General features: G+C 33.5%; 2 protein-coding genes across 3 annotated transcripts in view; both read right to left on the reverse strand.

The window, feature by feature from the left end:
- Window positions 1-14,041, reverse strand: part of LOC149798454 (receptor-type tyrosine-protein phosphatase U-like) — a 69,000-nt gene extending 54,959 nt beyond the window's left edge. For both annotated transcript variants that reach the window (XM_089963649.1, XM_089963648.1), the window contains exons 1-3: window positions 13,963-14,041; window positions 8,442-8,627; window positions 1,461-1,685 (exon numbers count right to left, since the gene is read on the reverse strand). In XM_089963649.1, the coding sequence (XP_089819775.1) occupies window positions 1,461-1,685; window positions 8,442-8,627; window positions 13,963-14,011 (460 nt within the window). In that variant the 5' untranslated portion in view covers window positions 14,012-14,041. The remainder of the gene's footprint in view (window positions 1-1,460; window positions 1,686-8,441; window positions 8,628-13,962) is intronic.
- A 1,191-nt stretch (window positions 14,042-15,232) lies between these two features.
- Window positions 15,233-21,911, reverse strand: part of LOC149798455 (uncharacterized) — a 63,872-nt gene continuing 57,193 nt past the window's right edge. The window contains exon 6 of the mRNA XM_089960874.1: window positions 15,233-15,423. Within this exon, the coding sequence (XP_089817000.1) occupies window positions 15,233-15,423 (191 nt within the window). The remainder of the gene's footprint in view (window positions 15,424-21,911) is intronic.

A 21,911-nucleotide genomic window follows, 5' to 3' on the forward strand; every position in this document is an offset into this window, starting at 1 on the left:
GATTCTGAGTAAATAATGCCAAAGTATGTACATGTATAATATATAATCAATATTTCATCAGAATGTTTGAGGACTGCATTTAAACAGATTTGATTAGGTTAGAATAAATACCTCTGTTGTTATATACATACGTAGAGGTTCTCAATTTTGATTAAATACAATATTTGTAAAAGAAATCCTTCATAGGTGACTGATTAATATGATTCGGTAATGTTTATTTTACATGAAGAATTTGATGATTGTATCGAAACTTAGGTATCCTGGTTAAACAGGTCGATGAAATTACAACAAGGGTTTTATATGGAGAGATCATGATGCAATGTAGAGTATAAAAATGTTCTTCGGACGAAGTCAAGGCTGTCAAGATAGCTACGTACATATGACAAAAAAAAAATTAACAATAACATTACTTGCATTATCGTAGCCGTGGGAGCAGTATTTTATATCCCATTTACACTATTTTTAAATTGGGATCAGATAGATCTTGAGGTAAATGTGTGTCCGAGTTGAATCATTTTTTGTTCAAGTGTTAATGGAGGGGTAATGATATAAAGCAATTATTCTCGGACGAATGACTTGCACAGGAATATTCCATAAGCTCCCGTCTCTTCGCCTGGTAGAACCAAATCCCTCTATTAAGACAGCTTTCTGATAAAATTATTATATTATTTGATTGAGTTAGTATATCTACTTCAAAGCGTTTGTGATTTTATAATAATTCAGCATCGCGAGGAAATATTCGTAATCTATTTGTGACTTTTGGAAAATATTTAGACCCTTCGAGCCTAGACTTAAAATCTTGTGTATTCTTCAGTCAATTATTACAACTTAAAATGGTAATTCCTTCTAAAGCAAAATTATGTTGACAATGACTCGCGATAGAGTTATGTATCTCTCATAATAAAGAATAATGAAAAGATATTTTGCTCAATTGAAAATAAGAATCCAAAAGAGGACAAAATTGAAGGATCCCGTGACGGTCGAGCAGGCGAGATTATGTGCAATAATGCCAGATTTTTTCAGTATATTCCTCGTAACACTCGTGTAAATAAACGAGACATATGTTGCACATTCAACTGTGCATACATCTTCCACAATTGCTCCAAAGATAGGGTACATGCTCTGAATATCAGATGACTTGTGGCCAAACTAAAATATGTTTTACCTCAAAACTACATTATACCCCCATTAACAGCCACGAAAACTACAACTTTCCGCAGGCGAGTCTCGTTTCTTTTTTTAAAACAAACAATATTAATAATTTCACTCCGCAACACAGCGGATTCCCACTAAATATAAAACAGCTGAATTAGATGATTATGGTGGATTCTGGCGGCAAGACTACATACTTACAAAGTGATAAACGGCAAAGAATGATTTTGAAATAGCTATCAGTTTTGGCAGGAAATGTAGATTTAAGAGACCTTTATGTTATTTTTCGCGTCTTGTATATTACTCACAATTTTGACCGTATTGGTCATCCTTCCTGTTGTAGATACGAAACCACTGTATCAGGACAGGTGCTTGTAGGTCCAGCCACCACCAGGTATCATTAGATTTAAGCGTATGGGTACATGTTTGCGATGATTTGTCAAGGCTTGTCACGCCATCTACAGCCAGACTAGCACTCCAGTTTTCAAAAAGAGACGATTGTTTGGCGGCTTTGGAAATTGCTAAATTTCTTCCTGCAATAATACTACTACTAGTAATAATTATATTAATATTAATAATGCATGAAGTAATAGTTACAATGATCTACATTTGCAATAAGGCTATAGTACGCTTCAAAATGCATCCCTTGCAAAGTTTCGTGATTTCATATTTAACATTATGTATACGGTGTGCAAACATCACTGAGTTCAACGCATAAACTTAAAGCAACAATGTGCAAATAGTGTCCATGTATGAGCAATATTATCAAACTTCACACCATATCCAGGGGTTGTTACATATATGTATATGTTTTTGTCGGTGCAGATGGCAACGCGCGTGGTCGCACAATAGCTATCCTAAAAGAGCTGACACATGATACATCGCCTTATAAAATGAAGTATCACATCATATTCAAATGAGCGTAATCATTCAAAAATTGCGTTCATCATTGCGTAAACGTTTAACGTCGTTCATTAGCCTGTCTCTAATCACTATCATCTACATTGCACACACACACACGCACATACACACACACACATACATACATACACACACACGCACACACACACACACAAACACACACACACACACACATATATATATATATATATATATATATATATATATATATATATATATATATATATATATATATATATATATATATATATATATATATATATATATATACATAAATGCAATAAACGGACAAAGAATAGTGCAAAACTAGTATCATGCTAGCCTGAGCGGTTTCAACTCTCGATGAGTCTTTTTCAAAAGCAAATATATACATACTCAAGATAAACAAATAAAATAGAAAAACCGTTGTGTTTTCAAAATTTTACATGGCTGTTTCTACAGGAATCAAACATTTAAATTTATTATGTTTCAACTAGTTTATTTCAACTTGTTGTGGATGATGGAAAATATTTTTATTGACTTAGAAATCGATGAGCAATAACGACATCTGATATTGTATATAAATGTATATAAGCGCAAATTATATCCAGATATTTCATTATTATAGTAGTTGCTATAAGCTATTAAGCAAATTTAGAGAATTATTTAAAAGAAAATGTGTTGGCTGCAAAAGGATAATTTTGTTTGTGCACGCATACAACATCAGATTTTCTTTCTTTTTACTCCCGTTATTACTTTCTTCCTAATCCTGATTATATCTACCATATGTAAAAGTAACGGCAGAAACGAAAACTCAGAGCTTCAGTTTGCATAATATCGTGTCAAGTGGAAAGGTGTGGCATATCTCATGTGCTGGTATTACTTTCAGTACGAACATTTATGGTAGGACCCTAACACTTTCAAAAAAGCGGATGAAGATATTTTTTGTTTACGAAAAAGTACGTGGAATCATACTAAAAGCTTAGATATTTTGCTTAATTTTATGCTGCTGTAACATTAGGTTTGTTTTTTCATATGTCATACCTCTATAAAAGTTATATTTAATATATCATGACATACCCATGTTTGAATAGTTTAAAGTGCCGTACGAAATATCTGCACAATGTAAGGATTCATGCAATGTGTCACGATTTGTCAAGTTTTACATCTTTATATAGTTTTCAATATTTATATTTTAAATCAATAACTTCACCCCATACTAGTAACTGTTTTCCGGTTGAATCTTTTCTCATACATGGAATAGTTGTTTTCAGAAACGGAAGTATTTAGACGAAAATGGAAGCAAAAGCAGATGGTCAATTTGTCCAGGAACTTGCTAGCAGATGAGATGAGACTCAGATTAAACTAAATACTCTAATACGTGCAAACAGTACGTACCCATCGTAGGATGAAAACAAGAACAAGAAGAACGACATTGATACGAGTATGGTGGTAGCAGTTAAATAATTATATGCAAGATAAATGTTATTATCCACAACATGAAAGTGTGGATAAATAGATTGCTGAAGCACAACATAGGAGATAACGATGCCTTGAAAAAACAAGATTAATTAAACAGCTCTTAATGGACATCAATCTAAAGTAGAGGCTTATTCAATCAGCGACACAAGGAAGAGTGTGGAAGTAGCAGTGAAACCACTTTGTTTTTCTAGTAAAATAAGTTTCTTCGAAAATACTTACCCAATCATAATACCCTTAATAGAACTAACACGACCTAGCAATCCAGCGCATCTAGATAACACTTTTGCTTAAAAGTTGTCTGGCCACCTTGGTTGAGGACTGGCCGAACTATCTCCCAATTGATAGAGATTGACTTCAAATGCCGTGAATATTTCAGCTGCTACTGGAGCGTATGGCACGCTCTACATGTGGATGTAACTGCGGCAGACCCGGAAGGTGTACGTGTATTATCATTGGGTAAGTATTTTCGATAAAACATATGTTACTAGAAAACAAATTGGTTTATTCTTTAAATACGTTACCCATTAATGTTACCAGAGGAATAGATAAGAGGTGCAAGGAGTTACATCCACTTACCAGCGATATACAATCGCCGGTCCCCTAAGGTATGTGAGAGAGCTAGATAAATGCCCCCCACCAATCCAACGGAAGTCGTGAAGCGCATATGTTTCACTAATTCTGCCCGACATCGCTAATGCGACGAGGAAGCAGGTCTTGTATGAAAGATGAGCCAGAGATGCTCCTGAAGGTAATTCAATTGGTGTCTTGTTCAACCATGTTAGTACCCAAGAGAGGTTCCACTTCGGTCGCAGAGACAACGTTTTCTTTTTTCCGCGTATAACACTGGTCTACAATGTTTTGGAATTCGTCTGGTTCAGATATAAAATGTGCTATTTATTATCGATTTTGATGTGATGAATTCAAATATGACAATTAAAAACAACTGATTGGGTACTGTGTCCAATATATTTAAGTTTTTACATTTACGTCTATGTTTATTGTGTAGATAGTAGAGTTTTATTCATAAATTGTTAACCTAGATCTTTTCATGTGTTTATGACTGTTTTACTTGATAATAGTTCACCTGTCCTGATTGTGTAACACTTTACAAAACAACAAAAGGGTTATATAAATAAAACAATTTACGAAACAAAAGGCAAAAAAACTAGTATGTATATATAAGTACATTGTTTAGTCCTTATTCAGTGTCATGTAGGATGAAAAGGTAGGGTAAGTCTTTCTTTTGTCTATATTCTCGCTTCCACGATTACGAAAGGAGCCAGCGATCGTGGAACGGTAACCTTCTAGCCTACTCGGTGCTAACTGTCTCTCTTCGAAGAGCTAGAGAAAGAAATTATATATTTACGGTATAGATGCCTGAATACGATTGATGTGTTGTTTTATACACAACTATGTGAAAATTTGTCATTTGCCTTCGCATGCTTTCAGAGGGCTCTCTTCCCTGGGTGATTCTTTAACGAGACTGGTTGTAAGAACTGTATGCTCTCAGTTTAACCGGTTTAATATGATCAAAATGTGCAGGTTCGGTAGTTTTGAGTCGACTTTGCAGACTCTTGGATCAAGGACTGGTTCGACAAATATCGGTAGTTCCACAAACGGTCGGTCTTATCCGACACATATCTGAATGAAAACCGAGGGATTGAGGGGCCATTCCTTCTGTATTAGTTGATTGTTTCGAGACATGGACTTTACTGGTATGTTTAGTTTTCCCGGAATATGACGAACGTGTACGTGGATTTGCTGCCGATAACACCATTTTAGAAAGTCCCACACCAGTTCGCAAAGGTCTGGGGAGCTGGTTCCCCCTTGGCGTTTGAGATTAGTCGACACCGTGGAGTTGTTATAAATAATGAGAACTTCCTTTCTATTTAAATACTCCTGCCTCTCTCTTGGACGGCATTACAAATGCGCCTTGGTGTTTCCATCGAAGACCAAGGAGTATGAATTATTTGATTGAGGGGGGTTAGGTCGATGGTAGGACGATGACTGCCGTTTGCCTTTGGAGCGAAGAACAGTCTGGAATAAAACCACAGATAATTTGTATTTCGAACGAGTTCTGCCGCCCTCTTCTGGAAAATAGCGTGTATTTCTTGCTGCAAGGTAGTGACTTTGAATGGGTCCGTTGGTACGTTTATTGCTGTGGTTACTCTTGCTAGAGGAGGAGGGGTGTTGAACGTGATATACCCATAGGAAACCACTTGTTGAGTCAATTGATCGTCTTGGAGAATCTCGTCTTATTCGGCAGCAAAGAATTGCAGCCTTCCTCCTACAAGGATCTGTGGAAAGGGCGGAGTGGAGATGACGTCATTTTTGAGAGGTGGAGGTTGTCGTGTGCAGAAACTTTATAGAACGGATATGGTCCTCTCTGTGCCTTATCCACCTTGGCTTGCGAGAAATGTTGCTTTCCATGGGCGGAGCTTCCCTAGTACTGCTTTTCAAAGGTTAGTGTCCTAAGTGTGGTTATTGTGTCCTTTTGCTGATTTCCCGGAATGTCCTTGTATCGACACTTGGTTATGGTGAAGGGGAAATGGTCTCCTTACTGTCTTGTTTACGGACTACTTCGATCTGGTCGTTAAAAAGAAGGGTAGATTATCAAGGCTCTGATCGAAACATGGTGATTCTTAAGAAACGTTATGGTAGAGGCCACTTTGTCTTGTTCCGCCATTTGTAAATTTGTAGCTCTGGTTACGATATTGGCCGAAGTGTGTTGAACAGTTCTGTTCAATACTCAGGCCATTATTGAGACCGACTCCCATGCATGCCCTGAGGTTTTCGGAGCGAGAAATGATAAGCTATGTCCCGCGTAATGGAAAATAACCATTAAGAATTAGTCCAGCATAGATTCCGCGGCTACAATATTGCGTACTAACTGATGAGCGTCATTAAAGGCCATCCAATCAATATGTATGGAGTGTTGCTTTGTCATCCCCAAAGCTGCTCTATCACGGTCGACTTTGGGTCTCCTAAATACAATTTTGGTGTATGGCAAAGGTAGAACCTCCAAAGAAAGATTAATGGGAGTCACGTTTTTGAGAGGAAAAGTCGTTTGATGCTTAGATCTTGTAATTCATGGTGAAGGCAGATCAAAATGTTTGTAACACTACTAGACTGCGGAAGTTGGATTCTACCTGTTTCGTCATAATATCAACGGATGCTGGAACTCTGGTCGAGGTAGTTGATGGAATGGGAGGAGAAGGGCGATACACAGTAGGTAAAAGGCGGAAAAACTACTTCGAAGGGGCTCGAAAGGCTGATTCTTCTCGTTGCATAGTATAGCCTAGAACGAAAAAGGCACTTAAGAATAAGCATTACCATCTTTGCTTGAATGAGGTGATACAATCGTCTCCTGTGATGCTCTAGACTTAGCCGGCGAAGAGTGTAAGGGTCTGCCGGTCAGTTAGCTTGTAGAGCGCCCTGAATTTGAAACTCACATTCAAGGGGTCGCTGATAAAAGAGTCTCAGCTCGTGGCAAAGGGCTTGTATACGGCCTAGGCCTGTCCAAACAGAATAGGGCATTTGCGTGTGGAGGATATGGCCTGATTAATTAGGTTGAGACGGGTTATGGTATGTTTGATCCACCTATCCGTCCGTGCATCTGCTAAGAGAGAGAGGAACCTTTCGGCTGTTTGTTTAGCTCTTTGCCTCGCTGTTCCGCAATATATAGGGACTAGCACGCGTATTATAAACAACTGTAGCCGGACTACTTCTTAAAGTTGAATAGGATACCCGTACAAGTGACTAAGTACTATAAAATATGCGAAGACGACAAAGTGCTAGAAAATTGAAACAACAGAAATTTGTCGGCAGTGGTAAGAGAGAAATTTGGAGATATAGATGGATTATTCTTTCCTTAGAAGTGAAAGGACTCCTCCAACGTCTAACGGTATGCTTCAAAGTTGAATCTGGTTTTGCTAATCCTCTCTTGGTGACAGCGTGCTTCTTATACGAAGCGAATGTTACTTTTTCCGACCGATACCTAGTTGGGCAGATAGATTTTTAGCATTTTAATTGTTAAAAGTGTAATCTAGGACGGCTGAATTTGCGAGGTAGTAGTAGTTCTCCTATGGTATTATGATTTGGTAACGTTTTTAAAGAAAAAATAAATATATGCTAGAATAATGTTGCTATCCACAACATTGAGTAAGTGTGGAATGTGCTCGTCAGAGTTTCATGAGAGCAATTCTTCACTCTCCCAGAATCAACAACAATGTGGCACATGTTCAAGCCACTGAAGACTCAATATAGTCTGAATACACGCAAGTATTTTTATTCACTCTGAGTGTACACTGACTAAATTTACTGTCCGAGGTTGTCGTAGGCGCCACATCATGTTAAGGACTACCTCGGCCTAAAATGGTTGGATACGAGATTTGACCGTAGAAAATTAAAAAAATGAATTAAAATAAATGATAAATATTCATTTTTACAACCACACCACATGTATGCAAGCAATATTTAAAATATTGTTAAACGAAAAGCTGGCAAACGGGTTTTGCTTTTGAACTTGACATTGCAGTATGAAACACAAGGAATGCCAAAGTGAAGCTATCTTATGTCAGACTGATGTTGTTCGCTGTTTTTGACGTATTATTGTGATGCCAAGCAGTATGCATTTGTAAACATATGATCAAACGGATCAATAAGAGTACATGTCAGAGTCCCTGGTCCCAACGGTAGCTACACCATATTGGCACTGCCATATTGGCTACGGTAAAGTGACGTCGGGGACCTGGTCTGCCTTTATTATTGCCCTACCCTTACACCGACTGTATACTCACTTTATCTGCCTATATATTTCTATTACCTGTTATGTATCACCTTTTTGCCAGTATCGAATCTCATGTAGACAACGTTATGTACAAGATGATTAAAATATACAACACTACCTGCTGGTATCTGAAGCTCACAAATTGCTAAACCTGCTTCTGGTTCATAAATGCTGATGTTAATGAGTTGCCCATAAAGTGGAGTCCCGCACTTCACGTGAAATTCTTTTTGTCCCGATGTGTTGGTCACTGAACCACAAATGCCGGTCCCACTTGCACCTAGAACGCTGACACTAAATAGCGGAGCTGTTATAAAGTTCATAAGGAAATAAATAAAACCTACCATTCATACAAATTCATAACATATAGTACTTGCAAACATAGTTTAACAAACGTTTTTTCCAAGTTAAATGAAGACGTGACAATAGATAGTGTCCTTGTTGCATCTTGTCCAGTTTTATAGTGACATTACAGCCTGTAAATTTGGTTAAGATGGCTGCAAATCTGCATCAGCTTACCACTTGGGTTCACGATTACATGAGGATTGTTTTAAGATAATATTTTTTGTTCTATAATCTTCTAGTCTCTTTAGATATATAATTCAATCCTATATCAAATAATTAGGACTATTATGCCAACATTCACAAGAGCAGCTTGATTGTACTGTAGGCTGGTATCATATATCATGTTAATGCTTTTAACAAAGGACTTTAAATTCCTCGGATATATAACTTAGTTAAATTAATAAGTCCCGATTAATTGATTGTGCACCTAATTGTAATAGCATGTGCTAGATGTGCATATTGTCTATACGTGGCAGAATTCATGCATAATAATAATAATAATAATCGTTATTTCTTACAACATAGGCCACCGGACCAAATTACAAACATATATGAAAGTAATATGGTACAACCACGACTGACTACTATTTGCAGATGTTCCTAGGTAAGGACCCAACATTTTGCAGGATATAAATATCCGTATTGATTCTAAACATAATGTTTTACAACTTTAATTGGTATCCATTACAATTGACGTATGGAGGTAACCAGGCATTCCTATAATTATTGTATATAGGACATATAACAGTAAATTTAAACTCGTGTTATGTACCTGTACACAAAGGGCACAGTCTTTCAACATCTGTTTTATTTTAAAAAATTACCTATATTTACCAATATGTACCATTATTGGAAAGGATCTAAACATACATGTGTGAAGAATTTAAGCGATCTTTATAACCGTTCTTGATCTTATTATATAATTGTAATTTATCAATTGAATTTAAACCACCCCAATTTCGTTATTATAGACACAGATCTTTATAACGCTGTTTAAATATAATTCAAAAGAGTTTCACAGCACCGACCCTTGAGTAACCCGAACGGTTCCGATCCCGTACGAAAGCTGTTAACCTTATTTACCCAGGAATGACATTGTTGGCCATTGTTACTTTTATGTTATAGGTATTTTTTTAACTCTGTCATAAGTTATGTTTGATGATTTTACCCAAAACTTAAGAATTCAATATATATTTATAGGTTCATTGTTGCATTCAAGATAACGAATTATGTATAACACCATTTGGAGTGAGTTTTGTAATACCAATAATATACTAACAAACGACGTATACACATTTTAAGGTGAACTGCTTTGTAACAACACCAAACAGCTGACCAATAATTCAACCTATTTTATTATCAAATATTAGGAATAGAGTTGTTGTAAACAGTTTAACAAAACGATTATGGCTGTTCTTCAAGCTATAAAGTGCCTCAGCCGCGTGAGCGGTTTTTATATGTACTTATAATATCATACCGTCGATATCAATCATAAACATGCAAGAGTTCATATTCTCTCAAACAGCACCCTTTTGATAAGTACATTATTAGTTTGTTATGGGTTCATGTTTAGAATCCAGATGGTTCAGTATGCTTTAATTATTTTTATACAATTCCTTTCAACTGAATAGCAGTATCAGCAAAGGCAACCAGGTCATTCATAAACAACAGTGCAAATAATTTAGCGAATTCTAATGTTACATCTTGGTTTTATTCAGTCATGTGAGTCTTCAAATCATTTAGATGTAATGAAAATACAATAGGTGATAAAACATGTTGTACCCCAACCGGGCAGTTACATAAATGTTAAGTCAATGGCGTTTTAACAAATGCTTTGACATTTTGTAATTCTAGTTTCAGTATCGTAAGCATTTAACTTGTGATGCTTTCGATTGCTAATTTGTGATAAAATAACTTCCATTCAATGCGGTCAAACACTTTTTCAATATCAGCAACAAAAAGCATAACACCTACATCTTTGTTTCCTCTAAAATGTGAATATCAATGTGTTTAGGACAACTTTATTCTCTACATTGGAAAACACACTTTTAGAACTAGCTTGTTCTTTGTCTAGAATATCTTCTTCTATCTAGTGTGCAAGTCTATATTTAAAATGTTTCAAGATTATTCATACTCCCCTTGGTGAATGGGTGCGATAACACACGATTCCGAAACCTTTAGCATCTGAGATGAAATAAGTTATTGCCAATATATACTAAAATAGCTACCGTGATATTTTAGTTGCCTTAAATACTAAATAGAATGTATATCAGTATTACCTGATGTCCCTTACTTTAAACTTTAGAGTATGTTGCACTTCTTCAATTATTTTACAGTCCAGATCTTTATGATAAATATTGATTGTTTCGCTTAATCTGAAATGTGTTTCTATCCCATGAAGTATATTGAATAATTCTGATGTTTAATGCTCAATTCAACACTTTATTTTTAAAGTTTCAAACGGCGTCTCTAATCTTTCTCTGAGAGAGCTTTAACAAGGCTTTCATTTTTCTTTTATTCTGTATATGGTGCATCTGTGTCTAGCTATATTTTCGTTCATTTTGTGGTGGTATTCTAAGGAGTTCTATTCTCCCAAGAGCATGAATTAAAATCTGTAACATTTATTATATATATATATATATATATATATATATATATATATATATATATATATATATATATATATATATATATATATATATATATATATATATATATATTTGTATTCCACAAATATCTGTCTATTGGAAGAATTCTTGTATTATGTTCAGCTTCAATAGTAATGGAATCAGTTATACCCGCCTTAATCATTAATACTTGATAAATAGATCTTTTCCTAGTGTAAATTATGAAGATAGTTACACGTACAAATAATAATTGATCTAAAGGTAAGTAGTCTATTACTGCAGTCAAATTATATATTGCATGTAAAGTTTCCAATACCTTAATGACCCCCACATCTACCTTTTGCAATCCTCATTCCATATATCTTACAAACGTTCAGTAAATTATCACTATAGTGACTTAGCTCCTTGCTGTCTTTGATGCCTACAAACATAGGCTATATTCTTATCAATGATAGTATTAATATAATTTATAAGAAAAGGAAATACTGTGGAGATACTGAATGTTTCACCGATAATAAATATGAGGTTCGGGAACATAATTCTATAATGTGCTAATGCGTATTTTATAAAAGTAAATAAATCGTTCTCTGCATGTATTGGCGAGTGGTCAATTGACATAAACTATTTCATAAAGAATGTTTTCCAGTGGGGGTTGTTAGAATTGAATTTCAGATAGGAAGAATATTTTGATTTACTCACAAGCTGATATGTATAGAAATTGTTCATTACATTTTATTTTAAACACACAACAAAACCTCCTGAATAACATTTTCCATTAAGCGATCGATATCTAACATTTACTTAACTTGGGAAACACTGTGTTAATGTTATCATGCTAATAATGCCAAGGAAACGAATTATAAAATATACATATTTTGTCGGTGAGAATGAAAACTCAATTTTACCTATTTAATTATTTAATTACAAAAACAATTCATCATTGAAATCTACGACAACGGTTCGACTTCCATATAGATATTTAAATCAGTACATCTAGTATTCAAAATGTATATGCTGGGATACACAGGTTTAAAATTGAGTTACAAAAATCATATGTACAAGTGATCAGAACACAGAAGTATTTGTTTATAAATAAAATCATAGACCGTTTCCAGCCTTTAGAAAATACATTGTATTTCCAAAGAAGAACATACAAGCCCCCAGCAAAATTGGGTGAAGCACCGAGAAGCGTTTCAAAGACAAAGAAGGTTTGTTACTTCATTGTTTCGAAATCTACAATATCGTCTTCCTTATAAATATGAATGTGGGCATGTATTTGCTTTGGATTTCTGTTTTCACTGGGCCATAGCAGTTTAACAAAATATGCACTGCTTCGCATGTGTTTGTCCTTTAATACAATGTAACAATCTCTAGAAAACATGAGACGATCTGAGATAAACGGGATAACTATATTGATTATATATAGCATGCTAGCATGGTCTCTTAGATATTGGATAATTATCAGGCTTTCTCTCGCTCTCTTCTCAGGTTTAGCATTTTGAACCATGCGCGGGGTGTGCATACTGCAAAAAGATCATTGTGATCGGATCAAAAAAATACTTTGCATTATTCGAGGAGAGGTTGTTTTGAGAAAAAGACGTTTCATTCATTGTTGTACTGTTTTGACATTAACGTTTCTGTCTCAAAACAGTCTAAATGTATCATTTTATTTGCATCTGAATGATAACTGCAGACAAGTAGACCCCTTTGTTGGACATTTCACTCGAACATTCATGTGAGACTAGTCCATTCGCAAAAAAGGAATTGGTGTGTATCGATATTTCTTCCATGACTTGGAAAGAACGATTTCCTGTGTTTTCGGCACGTATGTTAAATGCATGCCACAATATGTTTTCACTGTGGACTAGGATGTAATATACTTTCAAATGAAGCGTAAAACGGACGTATTTGTTTTCAACCTATACAATTAAACATTTCCCCCTCTGTAACAAAAATTAACTAATATCTGCGTAAAGCAAAGCAAAACACGGAAATTTACCATCAGGATTTTTCTTAATATTAGTATCATTTAATGAATAGTCAAGGCTTTAAAAGATTATTTCATACTACATATAGATGGAATCGCTCAATAATTGAAGGTATTACAAGGAAAATCTGATATTTAAAAGAGTAGACCTTATTTTGTGTAAAGGGTGAGCACTCTTAAAACATATTCTTTATTAAGTATTAACTTTTCTGATTTAAGGATATATATATATATATATATATATATATATATATATATATATATATATATATATATATATATATATATATATATATATATATATATATATTGACTTGAAACTTGATGTCGTCGTTTTATCGTTAATATTAGAACTATTTTGCCTCTTTTTTTTCAACATTTGAAATTATCACCTAACACGTATTCTCGAGAACCATATTAGTCTATTTGTTTGTTTGCTTCATAAGCTAATTGTTAATGAATATGTCAACATGTGTTATACTAGCGAAAGTGTGTACTTAAGGAAGTAAACAAATATCGGGTATATTTAATCCGACATTCCTGGCAAAGATTATAAAATTGTGTTAAAACTAGCAAATATAGTTTAATTTATCCAAGTCACTCTGTCATTACCAGAATAAACTAAGCTGAAATATCTGCATCATAATTTTTTATGCAGTGCCGATTTTTGGAAGAAGTCTTACCACAGAAATGGCAGGATCTAGGGCAGTTGTCGATGTACCACTGTCCCATGCACCAAACATTTGTACAATCATAGAATCTGTCTGTACAGCCTCCTGGTTTATAAAAATAACCTTAGTCAGTCAATCAGTCTAACTAAACTGCTTTTCTCCTTCCTCGACTTTCTTTGTTCAGCTTGGGACTTTTTTCCATTACTTCTAACATTGTAATTATCAACATACATCATGAAACTGATTATTAAAATCGGTCATAAAAAATGATAACGATAATAAATAAATGTTTATGCTACGGCAATGAACATAAATGCATTACTCTTGTGAATTACTTAGACATATATAAAAAAACAGGAGTTTTCATTTCATGCAATAAATAACATTTTCTACAAGGGACTCAAAGATGAATTCCTCAGTATGACTGGTTATGAGCAGAATATCTGACTTCAAGAAAGAGCAATAGTTGTGGACTCGAGAATCAGTCGATTACAATATGCAATCTGCGTGTGATCAACACAAGGTGGTCAACGAAAGATCAAATTACTCTATTTATAATTTTGCTTTTATAAATCAAAGTTTTCATTGATAGAAGTAATCTTTGGTTTCATATCATACGTTAGACTGATTGTTTTATATTGTTGTTCTGTTTATTACACACATTTGCTAATGTCACACTAACTGAACATAGTTGAAAGGATATTTGATACTTGGATCTCAATTAGAGGGAAGTTTACCCCTATAGTTAAGTGCAGTCAAAGCATAGCAGAAATGATTAAGAAACGCTAGTCGTTATTTCTTACTGAGAAGAGAATATATAATTATTACTACTTGCTGATTAAAACCTTTAGCTTTTCTATTTTGTTCAGGTACATATTAATATTGTACATTTAGCACATAGTATGAAATAGTTTTATTCACGTACCCTGATTACCTGTCTCTCTCACACCATCCACGCTTATGTGACTATCATGCTTTTCGCGCGCACACACACATCTATGTATGTATTCATTTATATATATATATATATATATATATATATATATATATATATATATATATATATATATATATATGTGTGTGTGTGTGTGTGTGTGTGTGTATGTATGTGTGTGTGTTGTATCTCGGTGTGTATAGTGCACAAGTAGGACTGCTGGATATTTTGTACAATTACAAGGTATAACTGACTTCAAGCAGAATGTAGATATTAATATCTCTTTTCAATAATGAAACTCCAATGAAAAAATCGACGCATGAATTAAAGAATCTCTTTCGTACAAAGTTAATAATTACCTTCTTTTGAAAACGAAATATGGACCTCCTTGATCTTCACTTCACTTTTAAGATAAAGTGTCAATGCAGTAACTTTAATATCACTAGTAAGAAAGGCACACGTGGATTTCTTGCCATCTACAATCTCTGGCACATCCTTCATGTAATTGGTTTGAACCTTTGCCTTGTAAGCAATATCAGCTGAAATAGATATAAATACATTTTAATTTTTCCCATTAACAGAAGTGCGTCTTTTGAAAGGATAGTACAAAATCTCCGCATGTGTTACTGCATGAAAACATTATTTGTTTACCTACTTAACTTCTGGATATTAAAATCCCATTTTCAAGCGTGGATTATACTATGAGAGGTTCCCAGCTTTGATTTGAATATGTTAACACTGCGTTTCAGATATTTTCTAATGACATTTTATTCGAGTATGCAAAGAAGCATGCGCACTTTCAGAACCGGCATGTATTAGTCTGCTACTTGGTCTTGTAGTATTACTGATACCATTACTACTACTACTACTACTACTACTACTACTACTAATAATAATAATAATAATAATAGTAATAATGATAAATTCTTAAAATATTATACTTATATGTTTTCTGGCTGTATTCATTCTTTTTATTATAGCTGCATGAAACTGCATACAAGATAATTAAAATTTAAGATATATACATATATGCATAGTATATTATGTATATAGTTCCATGCGTTGCGAGAATCTGCATTATTAAGAGTATGTATCTTCATCTGTTAATTAAATGATTATGAAAAGGGAGTGAGATCATCGGTTTATATTATACCAGTGTTTCAATGCTTTGAATTTATTGTATTTATTGTCAGAATGTGTTCACTCTGGGCCAGTTAGCTTGAGAGAACAGATTTTACAGGTATATAAAGCATCAATAATCATCTGGTTGTGTTGAACGGGACATATGACTGTTCAAATGAATCAGCGTTCTAATTTGTAACAATTTTGTGAAAGGTAGCAGCTTATTGAAAATTGGCTGAATTCGCTAGAACATATATCCAGTGCAAACTTTTCATCTTGCTTTTGTTTTACGGAATAAAGACTTTCTTAATGTATCGAAGCGGATAGCTGCTTCACTTAAAAAAATACTCTTCCCTGAAGAATCAAAAGTAGAGTAACTCTCTTTCTGTTATAATCGTCTCAACATTCATAACTACGTACGCAACCTACCATCTTATACTCTACTTATCCAAGGTACCAATGTTATCCGACATAGTATTTAAAACGTTTAGCAAAATCACATAGCCCCCAAAAGCCTTCATGCAGTTCTTGAAAAGTGACTCAGTGCGCTACTTTTGTTTTTCCTGTTATCATTTACTATATTTTAAGTTGGAAATCTGCAAATATAATTTAATATTACATTCACCACTAATATGTGTAAAAAGAACTGGAGTACATGGTATCTATATCATGTCCCCTCTGCGGCTAACATATTTTCCGAAAATTGGTTAAACATATTTTACAGTAATATAGACATATTTTAATTATAATAAACAATGCAGGGAAATTTATTTGCGCATTAAAATATATTGGAATTATAGCTATATCAATATAATGCTTGCATATCCAAAATTTCCTTCCTTTGAGCAATAAAATTCCTGACTTCATGTATGTTCCAGCTTAAAATAGTTTTGGACATACTATTTTAAGACAAGCAGTTTTAGAAACATGTATCTAAAATGGCTAACTAGGAAGCTCATCGCAAACATGTTAAGTGTATTTCTCCAGACTATAGACTGTGTTTCTTCCAGCAAGCGTATATTTTGCTTATTTCACTATGTGCTTGCTTAAGCATGTGTCACTTTAATATGTACATCCTATACAGTCAGTAAATCTAATTAAGTTAGGTTGAGGTTATTTTGTCGGTTTCTCAAGAGCAGACGGTATTGTCGTTTGGAATTGTGGAAAACAATGGTTAAAAAAGCAGACACAATACAAAAATATCTTCTCACTCTACCTGTTACAAATAATTCGCAAGAACAAGAGCTTCTGGTGAATTAAATAATTGTTTTTTTATTTGTCCTTGTCCAATTCGTTGTTCCCTAGACGGATGTGGAGCTCATTTATCAATCATTTTCTTGCAATTTTCACTGCAGGAAGTATTAGTTTACGAATTTAAATCTTCTTTGAGTTGTTGTTGATGCTGTCGTTCTTGATTTACTGCCATGCACCGGCAAGAATCACTCAATCACGGGCATCTACTGGCAAGCTTTCTCATGTAACTACATTGGCCGAGCCCGAGACTTGAACCTACACGGATAGGTGAGATAACAGCGATCGGTAAAAGCAAGTGCTTTAGACCACTTGACCAAACGTGACACACACCTGATCCCGTTCAATAGAATATATTGTAAATTTGGTGACAAAAGTAATTGTTATGGCTAACATTTAAATAATTTGCTCTGCACATCTTTTTCCGTTTCATGTATGTTGTATGATTTTTTTTAGTAAATGTCTAATTATAATAGAATAGATTCTCATCCTATAGTGTCAGAAAAAAGTATTGCATCACAATAATAACATTTACGTTGCATTAAAGTGTGAGTAATGCGTGTAGACTCTACAGCGTAGCATAATTGATTTGTTGAGAATTCATTTATATATAAGAAAATAGTACTAGCACATGTAAGGTTTGTCGTCAGTTAAGTACTGAATGTATACCAACATTATAGTAAGAAAAAGGTTCAAAACAAAAGTAATGAAATTTGACAAAAATAATATCATAGTACGTTGTTACAAGGAAGCAAGAGTACTTGAATTACTGCAAACACTGTGGGGGCAAAGTCGGTCTACTGTGGTGAGAGTTTTAAAAAGATATAGTATAATATGTTTTGCAGAAAATGTCCTATCTCCGCTGATACAATACAAGGCAATAATATAGGGGCTCTGACAGCTAATATAATGATGCAGTTTCCACACCAGTATGCGAAAAAAGGATGCATCTCCAAAGTGTACACAATCCTGCGAATTATTGGTGATGGGAATAATTAGGATCTACTTGGAAGAAAAGATTGGGACGATGTGCTGGTGATAAGTGTTAGGTGGTGGATACTCATACTAACTTAATATGTGTCTGGATAAAACGCAATTCATATTACCGTCCTAGAACACATTACAATTGAACTAAAAGTGATAATATATGTTATTGTGCAGGTTTGCTTGTCGTATTATGAATGAGATCTTTGGTGCAAGTTTGTTATTTTAAACAGTTGTAATTATATATAGGTTCGGCATAGTCGTTTATGGTTGTTTCTCAAAAAACATTTATCAGATCTGGATTACTTTTTTAGGTATGGCAATTTCCACTTCCATGAATCTTTGGAAACTTTCATTGGGCAATTGATTATACCCTTGATTGTATGACATGACAAAATTTATATATTACTATATACTTCAGATAAATACAATGAGGTACGATCCGCAGATTGCCAAGATAGGTTCTCTTCTGTAACTTAGCAGTAAAATACTCTTTCCCGCATGAAAATTTTTATAGTCTTCTCCAAAGAGATAATAACAAGCGATGCTTTATTTCCATTTTCTTAGAGACAGATAACATACTGCTAATGATTAAGTAACTAAAATATTTTCATTACAGATTTGTCTATGCTTAAAATAAACTAAGAACTATTCCAGACGCTATCTTGCAACTCTCTTGTTATTATGCTAGTTTTGAAATTAATATTCGAGACAGAATGGAATAAACAATAAGTACTTTGACAACACCACACAGTTAAACTATCTAAATCTCAGATATATTTTCATGTTCATATATATATATATATATATATATATATATATATATATATATATATATATATACATATATATATATATATATATATATAATTCCTTACATATTCTGAAATGTAACAGCAATAGTAAATCCTAAAACTATTTTCTGCTATTGATCTTTGAGACAAAGTGAAAGTCATTTGTGTGAAAATGCCTTTGGTGGAATAAGCTCAAGTTTAAAAAGCACTGATGCAGAATGTATTTAGAGTACCTCTCGGCGTAGGGGAGATAACTACAGTGAATGTTCAAATTAAATGCTTAATGTTATAGCAGTACTCATCAACTTTATGGAGTCCATGAAACTACATAACCCTCTTAGGAGAATATTTGGTCATACAGTATAGCACGTTACGTAAGTCAAGAGCTAGTCATATGTATTAAGATTGTTTGCATTCCAATTAAAAGAAGTAGATAAATAACTTAACACAAATATTTCTCTAACATTTTCAATGTTTTATTTCTCAAAATCATTAAAATACTGAATATTCGTTTAATCATGGAACTAACAGCACAATTTGCATCATAAGATCCCATAATCATCATCCCCTAATCAACTTGATAATGATTTGAGAGCACTTACTTTTTATCCATTTAATTCATAGCCAAATATTAAGTAATTACGGTAATAACTATGTAGATAAAAGATGATAAACACTTCTTGTGGTTGTTAATATTCATTATATCAATTGCGCTTAAAATGAAAATGTGGCCTGATCATTAGTGGCCATATGATTTTTCATCAGTACATCAGAAATTACAGATTGTAATTAATTATAACTGTTAGGATTACCAGGATTGCCTTATTGTAATAGCAATCATGAATACATATTTAAACACTGTAGAATGGTAATGGTCTTCAGAAAGTAGTTTACAGTTTTTCTTAACAATTGAGATGATAAAGGACAATTCATTCCTTCTTTAATCTGTCCATTAATCTAATATATCCGCAATTTTAATGACAAATATAATTTCAGCATAATACTGTATGAAATCTGGGTTAATAAGAAATACTGAAGACAATATTAATATTCATGAATCTATTTGATCAAATACTGAATATATTGAACTAATCTTAATAATTCTTTCTCCAGTAAGTTTAAGCCAACGTTCATCATGAAATTAATTTTGCTGATCTTAAAATATATTAGTGACATTTATAGGTAGCAGTATTGTTTGTAATAGATGTATATGTTTATTTCACTGTTACTTTTTAAACGTTACTAATATACTAATATTGAAAGTTTTGTGAAATATTTTAAATCAATTTTTAAATGTCTTCAACTAGCTAGTGGCATAGGTTGTTAGAGTCTCCGATGCAGGAGGTCGTGTCATACCAATCACTACTAAAACTGGTACTATCAGTTGCCTCGCTTGGAGTTCGGCATAAGGAGGCTAATGTAAGGACTGGTCAGCCTGATGTCCAAATCACACACAAACACAAAACACTCAACTAATCTAGACCAAATGGTTAGAATTATCGATTTAATGTAGAGAAATGAAAAAGAAAAGATAAATCTGAAAGAGTAGATAATATTTGTTAGGAAAAGCATATTTTTGAAATAGATGTCATCAGTTGGCAATTGATCTGATGTTCTTTGTTATTCCAATGCTCAATGTTGAGCTGATTTCATCATCTGAGAGATATTGCCAAATGGCCATTAGCTATGTCAGAGTTACTCAGCTGGTGTCCTATTATAAGTCAATGAAACACCCAGTCAAGGTGTAGGGTCACAAGCCCACACCTATTCCACCTTTCTAGAACACTAATTGCAATTACAATCCTTATAATGAAAAATTAAATGCTATAGACTTTGGCAATTGAAAGTTTACAGCCATGTTTTCAGATGTTTGTAAATTACTTTACTGTTTGAAAAAAATATTCACTTGTTTCATTTAGTTATAAGTATTATTATCACATAACTTCAAAGCTGTTCATAAAATATGTTTATCACTGCAACTAGAAATGTTTGATTTAGCCCTTTAAAAATAGGGGAATTCAGAATGTCAAATTTATGGTATTTTTTTCAAGAATAAAGCCACCTTAACCTCAACACTGATTTTAATGATATTGGTTTGCTAAGTAACCATTAGAATATTCTCCTAAATTTCTATAGGTCAATGTTCAAATAATCGATCAGTATTTCTTAGTGTTTAGAAATGATAAATATTGTTGTTGCTATCCTTATTTCATAATCTGTGAATGGTTCTTTTCTGTTGTAAAAATTAAACAATAACTATATGGCATATAACACTTATTTCTGACAAAAATTGTATATTTACCTATGAAATAAATCAAACTTTATTCAGTTCAGTCAAATATACAATAAATTGCTACTTATACTAGTAACAGTCCCTTCTGAAATAAAGCTTGAGTATACCATTTCTAGCTAATTTACAGGTTAAGTGAATATTTGATTAACTGATAACTTTGTGATCATATCATGTTTATAGAAATGAGAATTGGTAATAATATAATGAATATAATTGTTCATTAAGAAGAGAAGGATAATGCTGATGATCATGTTACTACTGTATCATCTTAAATTCAGTAACAGAAAAGACCAAAAACCAGCAAGCTTGTAAAATTCAACAAATAATATAATTACCTAGAATCCAAAGTGAAATTTGAAAGAACTTAAAGTATTGTGTATTAAATCCCAAATAGTCCGAAAACTAGTGTCACAAGTCCAAATGAATATAAAGAGTTCTAATTAAATTCCTATCAGGTTCCAAATAAACTCCAACACTGAATGTGTCGATATGTCTGTAGTTTTGAAAGTGATAATGCGCCAGTAATTTGGAATGATGTGATGTGTTAACAATCTTTTAATGTATCAAAATAATATAATGCAAA

Source organism: Sinohyriopsis cumingii, chromosome 6 (genome assembly GCF_028554795.1).
Source record: "Sinohyriopsis cumingii isolate HCF-2022 chromosome 6, ASM2855479v2, whole genome shotgun sequence".
Lineage (NCBI taxonomy): Eukaryota > Metazoa > Mollusca > Bivalvia > Unionida > Unionidae > Sinohyriopsis > Sinohyriopsis cumingii.